The sequence below is a fragment of the Mercenaria mercenaria genome, chromosome 12 (genome assembly GCF_021730395.1).
Source record: "Mercenaria mercenaria strain notata chromosome 12, MADL_Memer_1, whole genome shotgun sequence".
Lineage (NCBI taxonomy): Eukaryota > Metazoa > Mollusca > Bivalvia > Venerida > Veneridae > Mercenaria > Mercenaria mercenaria.
Window position 1 is genome coordinate 45,089,830 of NC_069372.1, and position 19,001 is coordinate 45,108,830.

At 33.9% G+C, this 19,001-nt stretch overlaps 1 protein-coding gene across 2 annotated transcripts; it reads right to left on the reverse strand.

The window, feature by feature from the left end:
• Positions 1-5,939: 5,939 nt before the first annotated feature.
• Positions 5,940-18,664, reverse strand: LOC123534982 (complement C1q and tumor necrosis factor-related protein 9A-like). 2 transcript variants are annotated; one of them, XM_053519936.1, is made up of 4 exons: positions 18,201-18,664; positions 9,827-10,083; positions 7,673-7,759; positions 5,940-6,530 (listed from the first exon to the last, which is right to left on the reverse strand). In XM_053519936.1, exons 1-4 carry the CDS (start codon positions 18,224-18,226, stop codon positions 6,115-6,117), a joined length of 786 nt encoding a protein of 261 aa, XP_053375911.1. In that variant the 5' UTR covers positions 18,227-18,664; the 3' UTR covers positions 5,940-6,114. The 2 variants fall into 2 exon arrangements, with proteins under 2 accessions (XP_053375911.1, XP_053375910.1); XM_053519935.1 differs by lacking the exon at positions 18,201-18,664 and having other exon boundaries at positions 9,827-10,181.
• Between the last annotated feature and the right edge of the window lie 337 nt (positions 18,665-19,001).

Here is a 19,001-nt window from a genome sequence, read left to right on the forward strand (position 1 = left end):
AACCTGACATAGAGATCTTCAAGGCAAACATTCTGACTAAGTTTCATAAATATTGGTTTATAATTGTGGCATCTAGAGTGTTCACAAGCTTCTCCTTTGATCTATCATATTGACATAGTTTTTGACCCACATGACCTAGATTCGAAACTAACCTAGAGATTCGTCAAGACAAACATTCTGACCAAATTTCATAAATATTGAGTCACAACTGTGGCCTCTAGAGTGTTCACAAACTTTTCCTTCGATTTGGCCTACTGATCTAGTTTTTAACCACATGATCAAGATTCAAATTTGACCTAGAGATCATCAAGACAAACATTCTGAGTCAAAACTGTGGTCTCTTGAATGTTCACAAGCTTTTCCTTTGATCTAGCCTACTGACCTAGTTTTTGACCCAATATGTCCCAGTTTCAAATTTGATCCTAGAAATCATCAAGATGAACATTATGGCTAAGTTTCAAAACTATTGGGTCACAACTGTGGCCTCTAGAGTATTCACAAGCTTTTCCTTTGATTTGAACGGGTGACCTAGTTTTTGACCCCACATGACCCAGATTTGAACATGATTTATATATTATCAAGACAAACAGTCTGATTTATTCTCATGAGTTTCTAACTTAAATTGTGGTCTCTATAGTGTTGACAAGATTTCCTTTGATCTAACCTAGTGAACAAGTTTTTAACCCCACATGACCTAGTTTCAAACTTAACCTAAAAATCATCAAGACAAACATTCTGACCAAGTTACATAAAGATTGAATCAAAATTGTGGCATCTAAAGTGTTCACAAGCTTTTCCTTGATTTGACCACGTGAGCTAATTTTTGACCCAACATGACCCAGATTCAAACTTGACCTAGAAATCATCACGAGTAACATCATACTGACTAAGTTTCATAAATATTGGGTAACAAATGTTGCCTCTAGAGTGTTCACAAAGCAAATGTTGACGGACGACGCACGATGCACTACGGAACACGGACAATGACCGGTCACAATAGCTCACGTTGAGCACTTTGTGCTCTGGCGAGCTAAAAACGCATGTCAGAGTACCCCATCCGTTTATAAAAGCTTATAAAACTATATTAAATATAATCTGGAAAGTAGATTAATATCTGTTTTCTATCCAAAATGAAAAAATATGAATAAATTCTGTTTAATACAATATGTTTCGTTACTTTTATGTCATTAAGTCCAATGAAATTTAGCCTTATACTGGACCATTTTCAGTGTAAGTGGCAGCCATTTTGGAAGCCATCTTTGATTTTCGCTTTCAGATAGTACATTCTTTTTGCCTAAATGTAGCATGAATGCAATATACTATGCACACAGAGCAATCAAAGCTAACAGTTAAAGTTTAATAAATAGTTTAAAAATATCAAATGTACCGGTGTCCGCATTTATATCTAAAAGTCGTGCAAAATTACCCCACCCACTTATGAAAGGTTTTGGATTGAAGTATTTAACCTCTTTTCTAATGTCAGTAACTATTTTTATTACCTGAAGGTTACTGTTGATTTCCAAGCACAAATCTATTCAAATTTCGTAAACGGACCTTTGTTCTGCTGTTAAAAATGCCAGCCCATACCCTAAATTTAACCATTTTATGGGAACATTTTGTGTTACCAGAGGAAAATGCGCACACTTATCCCCACCCCCTTATCCCTACCCAACCGTCTATCCTTCGTTGAGTTTATCGGTGACATTTTTTAATTGCGAGATATTTTATGACATATATAGACAGAAAAAGGGCAATATGCGTGTGTGCGCGCGCCTGTCCGTCCATCTGTCTGTCAGACCACGAGTCTTTTGGCCCGCATGCTAGGGGGTGGGCGGGATCTGTGGCTCCCTATCCTACCTAATTATATAATGCAATTGACTGCTTCAGAATCGTTTACATGCTGTATTCCGTGTTGGGTTTACAGAATACTCTCACATAAAATAAAGAATTAGAAACCGAAAGTAAACATTGGGTCCCTAGTATGTCACGCAAGAAATTACCTGCGGAAGTCACGCGAAAAAATGTGTCCTGACGACTTCAAACAGTCGATGAGGTGAGGCGGGAGGGCATTATAGGTTTACCACCGTCCGTCTCCGGGCCTATATCAAGAATGTATGTGTAGGCATACGAACAGGTAGCATGTTTTCTGTATAATGTGTCCATATTCCAAGAAAACAGATATCACAGTTTTGAACTACGATCAATTTTAGTCGTACTATGTTTGATAAGACGGGACCCTGTGTCTTTCTATTATGGCTACCTAATGTGAACCGACCCTATTTTTGACAACTGTTCTCTAAGTGTGACCTTAACATTGGAGCTAAGGAACTGGTCTTGTGCGCGACACATCGACTCATGATGGTGAATATTTTTAACTTAGTTATTTCAGAATCCCTTCATGCATAAAGGCGTTATGGTCTGGACACGAAAAATGAACCGACCCTATTTTTGACAACTGTTCTTTAAGTGTAACCTTAACCTTGGGGGTAAGGAACTGGTCTTGTGCGCGACACATCGACTCATGAACGTACGTGAACATGTGTGCCAAGTTATTTTAGAATCCCTTAATGCATAAAGACGTTATGGCACGGACACGAAAAATTGACGCTTTTTCACTGTTGACCTCTTAAGTAAAGAGAAAAGGAAAAGAAGAGGACGGATATTAACTACATATTAGCTATATGTGTGAAGTTTGAGGGAGGTAGGTGTAATAATATTCAAGTAATTGCAGGCCCAAATATATGATGAGACAGTCCGACACACATACATACAGACCGGACAAATACATACAAACAGACTAGACAGACAGATCGTATGGTGACTCCTACCCCATCATTATTGTTTCTTTACAATTTATCAATACTTACCAAAGGAGATACTTTAGATTACTGATAAGCCATATTAGGAGAAAGTGACTATATATATGTAGAATAAAACAGTCTTTCATTGAATTCATTCTAAAATATGAACATTTTGTTTGATTGAATATTGGCTTTCTTCTACTATTAAATCTGTGGTTATATTTATATGATATTCATGTATGATGCTATTTTAACATCAAAGTTTGTTTTTCAATTTTGCAATCAATCGTTATCATTCTTAAAGCTAAGGAGCGAAATATTATTATTAAATTCAATCATTTGATAAAATGAAATGATACTTTCGTTAGATTATATGTTGAACTATGCTGGTTTAATTATAGTGTTACTATAGCAACAGCTAAATCATACTTTATGAAGAAATTATGGATTTGTGTTGAATCTGCCTGAAGTTTATAATTGGAGGTCATTTATTAATTCTATTTAAATGCATTAGTATGTTCATTGATTTGTAAGTTTGAAACTTCAACATATTTCATGAATAAGCCAACTTACACTCAATATGCATATTTTGTACTCTATTAAGAAAAGAATATATTTTGACTAACTATTGTTTTAAACGTTCAAAACTAATACATTATATTTTAGTTCTTATACATCCAATGGTTATTTTCTTTTTTCATGATAAATAAATATCAAATATTGTTTTATGCATTAAATTATAGAAAGAAGACATTCACCATTGGTTACCATAGCAACAGATTATAATCAACATTTTGTACAGAATATTTTGCTATTTTTAAGTATTACTGTATAAAGTAACTTTTGGTGTAGTTGAATATAACTTAAGCTTGTTTTATATTTACATTTAACCAGACTATCATAACATGCTTCAGGCACAAATAAGAGACTTTAAGAAGAATGATTTTTTTTAATTTTGCTATATGTCACTAAAATTGACATATATCCTTGAAAAATTAAAATTTTACAATGAAACTGCAGATTTTGACTTAAGAAACATTGTACTATCAGAAAATGAAAATATCTCATAACATTTGGGCCAAAACTCTCATGGCCAATCTTTTTCTTTTTTCTTTTTTTTTTTAAATTTCCAGCATATTCATTTGTGACTTGAAAAGGAATATGAAAACGATTCTTTGGAAGCATATAATTACGAAACCAAGAAAATAATAGCAGACTTGTTTTGATAAGGGTAATAAAGGGCAAATAGTACTAAATAGGTAATCAAGCAGCACTTCCGGGCTAGTCGGATAATGTGGGAAGGAAAATCATCATTTTTCCCCTTTCAAAGTGGCATTTTCATGTTTTATGTAAGCCAGTTCCTGCTTTTATTTCATTGTGGACCTATACTTGACATTTTGGTAGCATTTTCAATGAGATTTTTTGCATTTCTAGAAATGTAAGCAAACCTTATTACTCATGTGTTCATACCCACATTTTAGTTGTCAGTTTAGAAGATATTCCATAGTGTTGACCTGTCAGACAAAATCTCTCTTAGAAGATACACGTTCGCTACTTTCCTTGGTTTTTTTTTTTTTTTTTTTTTTGGTTTCTAGGTCATTTAAGAACATAAGGCCAGTAATTCTTTTTTTATACACACAATCATACAGTCAGTTTATAATTAAATATTTATGTGTATTTTTGTATAAATGTTTAATTATAAATTGACTGTATGATTGTGTGTATGTGTGAATGTATATCAGTTGAAGGCCATACTTGAAATAAGTTGTATAATATCTGTATTTGTACACTTAGTATGTAACCTTCAGAAAATAAAGTTATTATTATTATTATTATTATTATTATTATTATTATGCCCAACGAGGCTTGGCACTGATCATTCCTGTAAGTAATGGTGAACATCAGCCCAATGATATAAAAGAAGTAGCCAAAAATCATACAATTTGACAATTCAATCGCCATAACTCAGCTGAAAAATCATAGAAAATGCCGATAATATACACAATGAGGCTTAACACTGACCACTCCTGTAAGGTTTGGTGGAAATCTGCCCAATATTATTAGGGAAGTGGCAAAAACATCATTAAAATTTGATTAAACAAGGGCCATAACTCCTTTGAAAATCATCAAACCGAAAAAAAGATATGTACAACTAAGCTTGGCAATGATCACTCTTATGAAGTTTGGTGTAAATCTGTTTGGTGGAGTCGGAGAAGTTACATGGACAAACTTTGTGACAGACAGACGGACAGACAGACAGACGCGTTTATCATTAGAACCGTCAGATGATTTCAAACTGGGCATATGAGGTCAGGTATTGGCATTTTTGTGGATTTCATTATTTTGTGACAACAGGGTCGAATCATAAATTACAAAGCAGACATTTCATATATTATGATAATTTATCATATGTTTTGCTTTTTTCTACTGTGCCATACTGAGACAAGTTCTCTTTCCCCAGTTTCGTCTTTTCTTATGCACAACACCAGCACCGGGCGTGGTGCAACCCATTTTAAGCGTATTCCCAGCGGGCATTGGACTGCACGTTTACCATCCGTGCAGAGACTAAATATTTAACTCGAACTATTATCTTATATGAAAACAAATGTCTAAACTGTCTCTGATGCGAAAAACAGTTGTATTAGATGTAGTGCTGATTTATTCTGCAAGTTCTGGAAATACTATTATGCATTCTTCAAAAAGGAAAAATCAACAAACTAAAGATTTGCTGTTTTATTTCACGGGGATAGATATGCTACTGTTTATTTAAATGTTCTGGCCTAAGCGCTAACTGTTTTTGTCATGCCTTTGCGACCAGTGCACGGACGTGCAGGCTGATCTTGATCTGCACTGTCTGCTATTCAGTCAGTAAATTTTCAGGGAACACCCCTTTGAATAATAAGGGGTATTGTCCAAATTGGATGATTGACCAGTCCATATTAGAAATTTAGCAGGGTTAAAATTTAATTCTGCTCATAATGAGAAAAAGATCTTCCGCTGTTTACTGATACTTTATCAATGATGTCATGTCTAAATATAAAAACGTGTAAGTAAAGTAATATGTCAGAAAGTTCAACTATTCATACAATATAATAGTATGTGACCTTTGATTCTGTTATTGCTAATATAAAGTACATATAAAGCACATCATGTGAGTTTATTCATCTATTTGTTAATCAGAATGTCACTAGATGTTCATTCTATATAAGAAATACATATATAAATCAGAAAATTAAAATATTCATACAATATATCAGTCCGAGGTTGTTTGATACTGCTACCAAATATAAAATACAAAATACAGTTCATTCCTCTAGTTGTTAAGCAGAATGCCACTAAATGTGTTCATTCTATAGTTGTCTTGATATAACCTATAGGTAGAATATCCTGATGTACATTTTACCCATATCTGTTCTCCAGAGTTCATTCTAACTACTGCTCCTACTGAACTACAGGTTTCGGAGTCTTTATCGTAATTCACTGCTGCCGCAACAACCTTTCCTGCCAGTGACAAGCCAATGACAGAATATTTTCCAGTTTTTGAACACACATGAACGGTGAACTGGTATAATCCTTCGACAGGGGCTGTGAAGATCCCTGTGGATGTATCATATCCAGAACCCTCATTTGTAATGATTGTATCAAACACAATGATCTCGTCACTCACATCAAGGACCAGATCTGTCACGTGGTGTGCATAAAATGCGACGGAAGGCTTTGCCATCTCTTCTGCACAAGAAATTATACAATTATATTATAACAATGTGGATAACTTATATAATAGTTTACTGATATCTACGTTGGTATAGGACTATATCTCTTACTTTTTACCACACATGCATGACCTGACACGATTTTGTGTCCTGTAAAAAGTTTATTTACACTTAAATTTGAGAAAAATGAACACATTTGTAAAACTTTTAAAAGATAAATTGGTCGAGTTTTTACATGTTCAAGAATTAGTATTCTGAGTACAATATATACAATTTTGAAATCTCTCACTTATAAGTATTTTTCTTTTTTATGAGCTAACCAAAACGGACGATAAAAAGTGACGTCAAGCGAAAACGAATACCGCGCAAATTACGCACCTTACTGTATCATACAGTATGTATGACTTTGCAAGATCATATGAAATGCGTGAGTGAATTAGATATTGTCATATATGTACTTTTCTTGTCTTGATTTTTATATGTTGAATCATTCAAGAATTTGGCAGATACGTATATTTATGATAATAGTGTCCCAATAAGGTCTTGTTTAATTTAGCAAAATGCAAGTTATAAAGAAATTCATATTATTACTATCATTATATTTACGAAAAGGAGACTTTTCTTAAAATCAGACAGCACAAGAACAGTCAAACCCATGCTTAAAGACCACTTCTGAACAGGGACCACTTGCCTTTAAAGGCCGCTGGGATATTTTTCCATTTTTAAACATTTATAGTATTCTAACCTGTGAATAAAGAACACTTTTGAATAAAGACACATTTTTGTTTCTTTTTATTTTGGTATTTAAAGACAGGTTTGTCTATGTTAAAACATGATAAAAAAAGATATCACCACGATACTATCCATAACAAATAAATAGTGATTTAGACAAAAATAACGAAATTAGAAAATGTAATTACAAAGAAAATATACATTACTGTATTGCACAAACAAAAACAAAATAACATAACTCAGAATCCATATTGTACTAGATGGAAATTCGATTCCGTAATTTGCCTGTGCCAGTACTACTTTCGTTCGTATTCATACTCGGTAAATAAATGATTCTTTTTTCATAGGAGTTCTAATCGTTTATGGTTCAGAGAAAAACAGAAAAATGCATATCGTCATGTCGTTACATGTAAGAGAAACAATTACCTTTGGCAACAGTAAGAGCGTTTCTTTGATTCTCCATGTCGTTTGTGAATTTCGTTCGTAGTTCCTCAAATGAATTCTTGAAGAGTTCTGTAACAAAACAAATATCGCTTATTTGTTATAAATGTTTTGTGGCCATTTGAACGGTTAAATTTTAATTTTATAACTAAAACGGATATTATCATAGAAAATCCCTGCTGTTTGATCCACTTCATCCGTAACAGGGTTTTCTTGAATGATGGCTTCTTTTTCAATTATAATTCATTCGAAAGGTCTCCAAGGGTGGTATTAGGTACGGTCTTTTTTAACTTCAATTCAGTGCAAAAACCATAAATTTGAAACCCACAATTTACAAGCGTTTTGCATGGAAATATTTCTGTTATCCTGGAAGTTTAATAACAATCCATACATAAATTATTGTTTGTTTAGTTTACAAAGTAATAGGCAGCTGGGTATATTGGTAATTGCATAAATGAAAGGTTTAATTCCATGAGTCATGCAAGAAGTGTTCTCTTTTTGATAAAAACAACCACTCAAATCAGTTTATCAAATTTATTAAGATTATTTAAGATGAAAATATTTCCAGTTACATTTCCGTTTAGTAGATCTCAACAAATGAAACCAAAAATGCATATTTGTAATTTAGAATTAAGACATTTCCAATTCATCTTGGTTACACAAGAGAGCCCAAGTGTGGAAGTTATAAATTTCAAACGAATGTCTGCTATTGTCAATGCAAATATTTAACAAAGAAAATGTCCATATATTCCATTATGCATTGCATGTTGACCAAATTATATACTTTATGCTAAAAGTAAGTTTTAAAAGTACGTAAAATGAAATCTAACACATATTAAGTGCTAACTGATATAAATCAATGCAAATGTTTCGATCAAATCCACTCCATTATCAGTGTTTGTATTTACTGATTTCAGATATATTAAAGATAGTTGATGCAGTGTATTGTATGAGAGACGGTGCAAAATTTTCCAGCAATAGAATTTGTTCAACCTTTGCATATGAACACAGTTTCATATTAGAAACAGAAAACAACCCCAAAACAATCATAGGCCACCGTGCTTGTTTAGGAGTTACTTGCCCTTAAAACTGGATTTTTCTTCAAATTTGCATATTCAAGGACAGATAACTCCTGAAGAAGCATAGTGACTTTCGATTTCTTTTCATAATTCTGTTTCTATCATGCGTCCTTAATATAAGTATAGGTAAGAGGATTCAGATAAAAGTGGGTTCTATGAAATGTTTTACCTTCTTACTAATGTTTTACCTCTACGGTCCAAATTAAGAAAATAACAGTGATGCTCGAAATATAAACCCTAACATTCCTTCTAGTACAGTTTAGGCTAGATGTATTTTCTTGCTAGTTTTATTTACAGAGTGTTTCAAAACAAATCTATACATTGTCAGCAAAGTAAAGAATTGCTAAGGATATTTTTGTAAGTATACAATGAGATAGGAATAGTGAAATAAATACATATTAAATTGAATGCATCCTTCACTTCAAAGTGCCTAAAAAGAAGACAGGAAGGGCATTAATTAGTACTGATGAGAAACAGGCAAAACAAAATGTATCTATCGAAATAAAAGGCAACACAACACTTAAAACAGACCAAATTTATTTTTCATTTAAAAAACAGATTTTATTTTGTCTTGCCTCTTAATATTGATGTTTCCATCTAATGAACTCATTGTACCTAAATAGATTATATAATCTCTGAGGAGTAGATGTTTTGTATCAACAAGGGACTCCGAGCATTTTTGCATGACCGCAAGAATTAAACCTGTCAAATACACCCTGTTGCCTATAACAAAATTGGTGAAACTGAATAAACATGGAGATTTGTCAATAATTAGAATAAGGTATGCTTTAAAACCTTCATGAATTCGTGCTCAATGGCATAAAACAAAAGCCCGCTTAGCTCAGTAGGGAGAGCGTCGGTCTAAAAGACATTGTGTCCTCCACCTCTGATAATTCATGTGGTGAAGTTGGCAGTTTTTTGCGGAGAACAGGTTAATACTGGTATAGATTCCAGGAACACTGGTAAGGTTAACTGCCCGCCGTTAAATGACCGAAATACTGTTTAAAAACGGCGTTAAACCCAAAACAAAAAAAAAAACAACCAAACAAAAGTACATTACCCTCTTTCTTCTCTAAATCCTTAGTTTTTGCAATCATCTCTTCCGTGATATTATTTCTCAGGTCTTCAAATTTGTCGTTGATATCGGCAACTTTCTTCTTTATTTCGTTTAAAGTCTTCAAGACAGAATCTTGAGTTTTCACTATTTCACTTTCTATCGCTTCAACCTTAATCTCTGTTCTGATCATTTTTTCTAGAAGCTTTTCTTCATAATCAAATTTTGAACATACTGGTTCTGTAGCCAAAGAAACATTGACCCTATTTATAAGAAACAAAAGAACAAACGCATTAACAGCAGAGTGCAACATTTTGCCTTAGACTTCTGAAGAACACTTAGTTTACATAAATCTGGTTACGATTTCAGAGGCCTCTGTATTTATACCTTGCCCAGTTACGTGATTGTTTAAACACGAGGGTCATTAAAAAAGTAGCTGGGTTATTTTGTTGGTGGTTTTTATCCCCCTTTTTCGGGTGACTTTCATCTAGTTCGTTTCTAATTTGTTCAAGTTGCAATGATGCTCAAGATGAGAAATATTTATCTAACGAAATAAGAGAAGTTTCGGAAGTATCAAGTGTGATCCTTTAAACAAGCATTCTGTACATCCAGAGGATCTTCTTATAGATTTTATTAACTATCACAACAGCAATCTTTAAGTGCTGTGTGGCGGCTATAAAAAAGTATCCCCGTACTTGGATTCAGTGTTGTTATATTTTCTGGTCCTTTGGGATCATGGAGTCTATTCAATATCTTTATAACAGAGTTCCGCTTTATCCGGTGCTAGGGGATGTGAGGGGTGTTGAACGTTCCATTATCTCTCATGGACAGACTCAATCAAACAGTGTCTGCTATTATTTTGTTTGGTTGTATTCTGTGCTTCCAAATGATCTTCTTATAGATTTTATCAATAAGGAAAGTTTCGATGGAAAACTACTTTTTTAATTACTTTAATACTGTTATATATTTATGTAAGGAAATTAAACGGCTAGGAATTTTAGTTAAATCCTTACACTTCATTAGCATATACTTGTGATTCTTGATAGTTTTTCTCAATTACTTTTTATAACAACAAAATAAGGTCAATTTTGTAACATCTCACGTTCTACGTTTAGTTTATAGAGGCAGAATTTAATTCGCTTATTTTGGATTACGTTTTACGTTGTAAACCATTCTAACACAATGGTGTGATCAAAAGAGTATCCCGTTCAATGATCAGCCACAATGGGTCATTTAAATAAATCATGGTTTTCAGCAAAGATCGTGTTTGTTAGTCATTCTGTTCCACTGATATATAGGCACGGCTTTCATCAAAGGAATAGTTTTATTATAGATTTTTTTATGAATTTTTTATTTGATTTTACATGCATATTTTTTTCATAGGTCTTGATCTGCTGTCTGTTCGTAATGCTGGACATGCATAGTTGTTCGGATTTTTTTCTGAGTCAAAAAGGGGTGTTTGAATATTATTGCTGCACTGTGAATGTGTTTTGCCTTTAAATGGCACCTTTTTATCCTGAATCCAGACCCTATCCATAATAGGAATGGAGTTGCCTGCTCGCTAACGGCAATATATGATGTTGGTAATTGATAAATATACGGTCATTTTTGCGAAACCCTCACACATTACTTGCGAAGACTGAAATATGTCAAGAGATTTTTTTCTCTTATTGTAGGTCACTTATAGATCTACTTACAACATGTGTAAGATTTTGCTTTAATTGTGTTTCCATTTAGTCTCAAGTAGAAAGGTTTAATTCAAGAGAAAGCTTTAAGAACACAGTCTAGACAATGGGCGTTTTACTCACAAACAATTACACTAGGTTTGATCTGGGTTGATTTTGGAACTGTTTCGTCTTTATATGGAATCAACTTTTCTTTATATGATAGCAAAACATTATTATATATATTCGATTTCCATTTATATGGAACATATATTACATGTGCCGATGGGAAACAACTTATTTATTATATTACTTTTACATATTTATGTAAGGAAATTAAAGGGTTAGGACTTTTGGATAAACTTACGGATTTCTGTTCGTGTCACTGTAAGTCTCGCCTCATCAACATGCAACAATTGGATAATTGTCCAAAGACATATATAGATGCGAGATGTAACAATCCTCGCAAGGTTTTTGAGTCGACAATTAATATCTTACTTTTCGCGTGTCTATTGGAAATTTGTCATCGTCCCACTGTCGTTTGGGATAACATTTCTGTGTAACAGCAAATTTCATCCACGGTGCTACTGGTTTTACTAAATTTTCGCAACTATGTATCATTATTTAAGTGGAATTTCAATTTTCCGATGCGAGAAATAAGAAAGACATGCGATAATTAAGACGATAATTTTCGCCCTAAAGACCTTAATGCTTAATTGTCTTAGTGTATATATAACGTATTAGACAAAGCGACAATGCGATAATTATCGCATGGTCGCGTGTCACCAGAGCAAGATTTAATGTGGCACGATCAAGATTCCGTATAAACTAGTGATTCTTGATAACTTTGCTCAGTCACTTTTTTATCCTTAACAACTCCATTTTGATTTTGAACAGCCACTATTATCGCACTTGAGCCGCTTAAAAGTATGATATTTTTAAAAATCTACGGTGTTATGTTTAGGACATGATTTATTTGATTAAATCATCTTATCTCGAGCGCACGACATCTTATCTCATGAGCACAAAATCTTATCTCGAGCGCACGACATCTTATCTATAAACGACTGTACTTCTCCTCTTCATGTTGCGACTGATCAAAACAAACAACTGGCAGACCGAAGGAAAGAAATCGTCTTCAAATTAACTATTTTGCTTTACACGCCGTGTGTGTATTTAAGTTTTACGATAAGTTGAACATAAATATGTGTATGTGGTGATATAACAGATACAACAGACAAGTAATATTACAAAATGCTCACAAAATGTTGACTGATCACACTCATTGCATGGAAATTCGCCCGACAAAGTCACGAAACTGGTGAATAACATGTCAAATTAATTTGCAATCCAAAAATCCATGTTGTTTTCTAAAATATGTTAATAAGATGTTGCATAGCTGTTGCATTTTTGAAAGAAATTACTTTTTTATCTAGACGGTAAAAACATTCACTGTACGTATGCCGAGTTACCAATTTTGATATTTGATCTGAACTGACATTTGCGACTGACACTTTATTTCATTTTGCGACTTAATATGCTATTTATGTCTTTCAAGGGAGTAAATGAAATAGCAAGAGCTGTCCATAAGACAGTCAGTGCTCGACAATATATTCGAATCGTTGTCACAGAAGCAGGAATATTAATCTAATTATTGGCCAAATTGCATGTTATGGGACTTGATGCTATCACCTAGTTTTATAACGCCGAAAACACATGTAAAGTTTCAATTCAATATCTGCATTAGTTTTGGAGATAGAAGCTTGCATGTAAAACTTTAACCAGAATTTTCTAAGTCCAAAAGGGGGCATAATTTGGCCAAAATACACGTCAGAATTATGGGACTTGACCCAGTGAGGCTGGTAATTGACTAGAAAAAGAAAAAAAAAGTTTCAAAGCTATATGCCTTGAAATGATAGCCATATGTACTTGCATGCAAAACTTTGACCAAGTTGACGCCGACGCCAGGGTGAGTAGAATAACTAGACTATTCTTCGAATAGTCGAGCTAAAAATACATACCGAAGTGTCTCTATCGATCAGTCTTCATGTATATAATGTCATTTAATGTCGAACCCCCACTTGTTATGCACCATTTGTGAGGAGTTGGGGTAGGGGTCAGTGACACGCTATCCTACTTAATTATATAATGCAATTGAATACTTCAGAATCGTTTACATGCAAGTATTCCGTGTTGGTTTTACAGACATATACTCTCATAAAATACAGAATTAAGTATACAAAGTATACACAGGGTCCCTAGTATTATATGTCACACAAGAAATTACCTTCTGTCGATTCCCTATGGGAGTCACGCGAAGAAACGTTTCCTGACGACTTTAAAAAGTCGATGAGGTGAGATAGGAGGGGACATAGGTTTACTGTCTGTCGGTCCGTCCGCTAAAATTTGTTCCTCCTATTTCTTAAAAACTATTGCATCTACCTTGAAACTTTACACACACATAGAGAACATTATGCAGTTAATGCCTGTATAAAAGTTTTTCGAATCGGTTCCAAGATGGCAGACATTTTGGATTAAAATGTGTTCCTGTGATTTCTTGAAAACTATTGCACCTACCTCACTTCACACACACATAGAGGGCAATATCTTGTTAATGTCCGTGTAATTCTTTTCTGAATCGGATAAAAAATGGCCGACTGATTAAACACTTTTCCACGAACAAGCATACACTTCGGGCCTATATCAAGATTTTACGTGTAGGCCTACGGGCAGTTATCATGTTTTCTGTATAATGTGCCCATATTCAAAGACAACAGAGATCACAGCTTTGACCTACGATCGATTTTAGTCGTACTGAATATATACTTTGATAAGACGGACCCCTGTATCTTTTGATTATGCGCTACAAATCGACCCATGATGGTGAATATTTCAAACAAGTTATTTTAGAATCCCTTCATGCATAAAGACGTTATGGCCCGGACAAGAAAAATGAACCGATCCTATTTTTGACAATTGATCTGTAAGTGCGATCTTTACCTTGGAGCTTGAAAACTGGGCTTGTGCGCGATACATCGTCTCAAGAAGGTGAACATTTGTGCCAAGTTAATTCAGAATCCCTTAATGCTTTAAGAAGTTTTGGCACGGACACGAAAAAATGACCCATTTTTACCTTTGACCAAATAAGTGAGAAATTGACTTTAAAGAGAAAAGAAAATGAAGAGGACGGGCATTAACTACATATTGCCTATGTATGTGTAAAGTTTGAGAGAGGTAGGTGTAATAGTATTCAAGTAATTGCAGGACCAAATATATGAGGACACACATACAAACAGACCGGAGGTGACTCCTATAAAGCCCCTTCTTCAAACTTCGTTTGCGTGTTAAAATTATGAAGAAATACTACAATGGCAAGGAAAAAACCGCTATTCAATGAATAAATCAGTTGCTAACATGCATACGATTTTTTTACGAAAGTCACAAATATTTGTGTACAGTACTGCAAGCAAACATGCATACAGTTAGGACATCACACCGAATCTTCTTTCATTGACGGTTTTAAACAAATTGTAGGTTTTAGCAATGACTGTTTTTTTTAATTCTACAGAACTAGTGCTGTTTCTTTATCCATGAAACAGTGGGGTTTATATGTTTGTTTGTTTTGGCTTTAACGCCGTTTTTTCAACAATATTTCAGTTATGTAACGGCGGGTAGTTAATCTAACCAGTGTTCCTGGATTCCGTACCAGTACAAACCTGTTCTCCGCAAGTAACTGCCAACTTCCCTACATGAATCAGAGGTGTAGGACGAATGGTTTCAGACAAAATGTCTTGTACCAAATCGTCACGGTGAACATATAATACGCCCCGCCCGGGGATCCAACTCACGGCTCCGCAAGTAACTGCCAACTTCCCTACATGAATCAGAGGTGTAGGACGAATGGTTTCAGACAAAATGTCTTGTACCAAATCGTCACGGTGAACATATAATACGCCCCTCCTGGGGATCGAACTCACGACCCCGCGATCTGTAGATCTGCGTTCCCCTTATTGAGCTAAGCGGGCGGGCGGAATTTATATGTAGACCATTCTTCAAGCAAGAAAATATGTACTTTTGACGCCGAAAATGTGCAATTTCTGGACAATATCAATGATCAATCGAGTTGTTTGCTATAACTTTACCTGTAATCACACAACACATTATATAAAGAAACAAATCATGTTCAGCTTCCAATAAAATAATAACTTTAAAATATTTTTCCAACTTTTAGCCGTCACCTTATTGTTTTGATCGATTGCAACAGGAAGGAGCGTCGGATGAAAAATTAGTGGTATGTAACCGCATTGATTACATGAGTCACCGCAGCCAATTACGTCCCTTTACATAAGTTACAATTAGGTCAGAGCTGTCAAAAGTCTGTCATCGCCAAAGGACGGTAAATATTTTACACAGTTTACAGTGTGAAAGCTAAAGGAAGAATCATACTCTGATGGGTAATACAAATGATTTAATTGAATGACCAACAGCATATTAATTTGACAGCGGGTAATGATGTATCAGTATTGGTTTCTTTACAATTTATAAATACTTACCAATAGAGTCTTACTTTTGATTACTGATAAACCATATTAGGAGAAAATGACTTGATATCTGTAGAGAACAGCCTCTCATTGAAATCATTCTGGAATATGAACATCTTGTTTGATTGAATATTTGCTTTCTTGTACTATTATTTCTGTGTTTATATTTATATGATATTCATGTATGATGTTTCTTTTACATCAAAGTTTGTTTTTCAATTTTGCAATCAATCATTATTATTCTTAAAGCTAAGAAGTGAAATATTATTATAAAATTTAATCATTTGATAAAACGAAATGATACATTCGTAGGATGATATGTTGAACTATACTGGTTGAGTTATAGTGGTACCATAGCAACAGCTAAATCATATTTTATGATGCTGCCTGAAGATTATAACTGAAGGTCTCTAGTTATTGATTTAAAGGTTCAAAACTAATAAATTATATTTAAGTTTTTATATATCCAATTGTTAGTTTCTTTTTTCATGATAAAAGAAAATATCAAACATTTATGCATTAGATTATAGGAAGGATTCATTTTAAAATTGGTTACCATAGCAACAGATTAAAATCAACATTTTGTACAAGATATTTTCTTATTTTTAAGTATTACCGTATAAAGTAACTCTTGGTGTAGGTGAATATAACTTAAGCTTGTTTTATATTTACATTTAACCAGACTATCATAACATGCATCAGGCATAAATTAGAGACTTTAAGATGAAAGATTTGTTATTTTTACTATTTTGATCTATGTCGCTAAAATTGACATAATAATTATATCCTCGAAAAGGTAAGATTGTACAGCCAAACTTCGGACTCTGACTCCAAAAACATAGTACTATCAGAAAACGATAATAACTCATAACATTTTGGCCAAAAATCTCATGGCCTGACATGGTTCTATATAGGCGAATCTTTTTCTTTAAAATTTCCAGCATATTCATTTGTGAGTTGAAAAAAAAATATGAAAAAGATTCTTTGCAAGCATATAATCACGCAACCAAGAAAATAATAGCAGACTCGTTTTGACTGAGTCTGTTCAAGAAGGGTAATAAAATGCACAATACCCCTCACACCCCCTAGCACCGGCTAAATTTTGTGTAAATAGTAATGGTGTATTTTAACACATCGGACGCTTATTGAAATAAAAATTAAAATCCAACTATTGTGTGGTTAGAATCGAGTATGTTCCCAAAACTTATCAGTTAATGAAATATAGGCAGTTGTTCGGATTTGAATACACGTAATTGAATTGAAGTTCGAACTTTTGCTATATTTTTTGACGGACATATTTATTATTTCTTAATATTTTGAATATTTATTTTTGTATTTATTATTCATAACGTTTGAAATTGAACTTCTTCATTGTTAACTTTATAGTGTGATGTCGTTTCTGATTATGTGAAATACCACAATGATTTCGTGCAGCTTCGGTACTAAATTTATTGAACTCCTTCAATAAAGGAATATTATGCTCATCCGAAAAATGCAAGTTTATTTGAATTGTTCAGAACTGAAACTAGTCTCATATACAAATATACAAAAGGTTGACTGTATAAGTAACAAAGGAAAACAAAAGCAACGTCATGTTTTATGTTCATCTGTTGATTAAGACCATTTGAGGTCAAACTAAAAAATGAGTTTCATAAAAAAAAAAAATGGAACTTCAACTATTTACCACGCAGAAATTGCAATATGACACAAATTAAGAACCATTACTCCAGGGAAAATCACTAAAACATAAAATTCCAAGTATATATAAGACTAAGTCTGGTCTCTCTTTTGAAGTTTGGTGTATTTTCCTTTTTGTGGTGTCGGAGCAGTTAGCTTGACAAGGTAAAATACAACAAAATAAGGGTCATAACTCCACAGAAAATCACTGATGCTTGACACTGACCATTCCTGTAAGGTTATTGTAAATCTGCCCAATATTATTAGGGAAGTGGCCACAACATGATTTCTCTTGGGATCGAAAAATGACTATTATTAGTTACACTGCTTGTTGGTGACAGGATACGGGATATACGCTGTCGAGGAAATCCATATCAGGCGAGAGCGAAGCGTATATCCCGTATCCTGTCACCAACAAGCAGTGTAACGATTTTATCTTGCCGACTACCCTTTACATGCTATAATCAACAAATTTTGTAAATCAACAAAGCTACTTACTGTGCAGACTGGAATCCTACAATCATTTGTTTTGGTCATCACGTTTTGTTTATAGTTGATTTACATCAGCCATAAAATGCACAATGACCTGTGTTTTGGTTAAATCACAAAACAAAAAAACTCATTTACACAGGTTATGAACTGATTTAGATCAGAAAGGCTAAAACACTTCTTGTTCCATCCCTTCGAAAGTTAATGGATCACGATGTCATAAATGTCTTGATACTTCGGTTTTCATCCCGTTTCCTGTTAAATCATTTATCTTGCACGTAGATTAAGTGATCCTATAACAAACAGCTGAGTAACAAATACTGTCAATTCCTTTATTTCACGATGATTTAACTGTTTAACTTCCACAACAAGATTTCAACTTCCGTGTATCCCAGGCCATACAGAGTTATTCCGCTTTTACGGCTAACTTTTGTCAAACTTCATGAGCCTCAATTCAAGTAGAATGAAATCGGCAAGAAAACACTAAATTTACTCTCGGCTGGAGCAATAAATAATCTGACTTGATTCAATTGTGCCAGAAGTGTGGCAGTCATTTTGTTTTAATCAAAATTCATAGCTGAAATATACTAGCAGGATATGGAATATATCCTGTCTCCACGTGACGTCTATTGACCAATAGAAATGCAAGAAACTTGTAGGAGGCAAGATAATTTACTATATAGTGTAGACGAGCAACTCTTTTACCGAGGTCGCAACCCCCATTCCCGGTTACCTTTTATCAACTTTTTCCCCATAAGCAGAATTTGAAGCAAATAAATATGATATTCCTACTGTATTACAGAGTCATTG

Excerpts from the sequence above, each read along its gene's own strand:
- LOC123534982 (XM_053519935.1), bottom strand. The coding sequence starts at position 10,133 with ATGTTGCACTCTGCTGTTAATGCGTTTGTTCTTTTGTTTCTTATAAAT. Across the intron at positions 7,760-9,826 it reads GGATTTAGAGAAGAAAGAGG|AACTCTTCAAGAATTCATTT; the intron begins GTAATGTACTTT and ends GTTTTGTTACAG. Across the intron at positions 6,531-7,672 it reads CGCTCTTACTGTTGCCAAAG|AAGAGATGGCAAAGCCTTCC; the intron begins GTAATTGTTTCT and ends TTTCTTGTGCAG.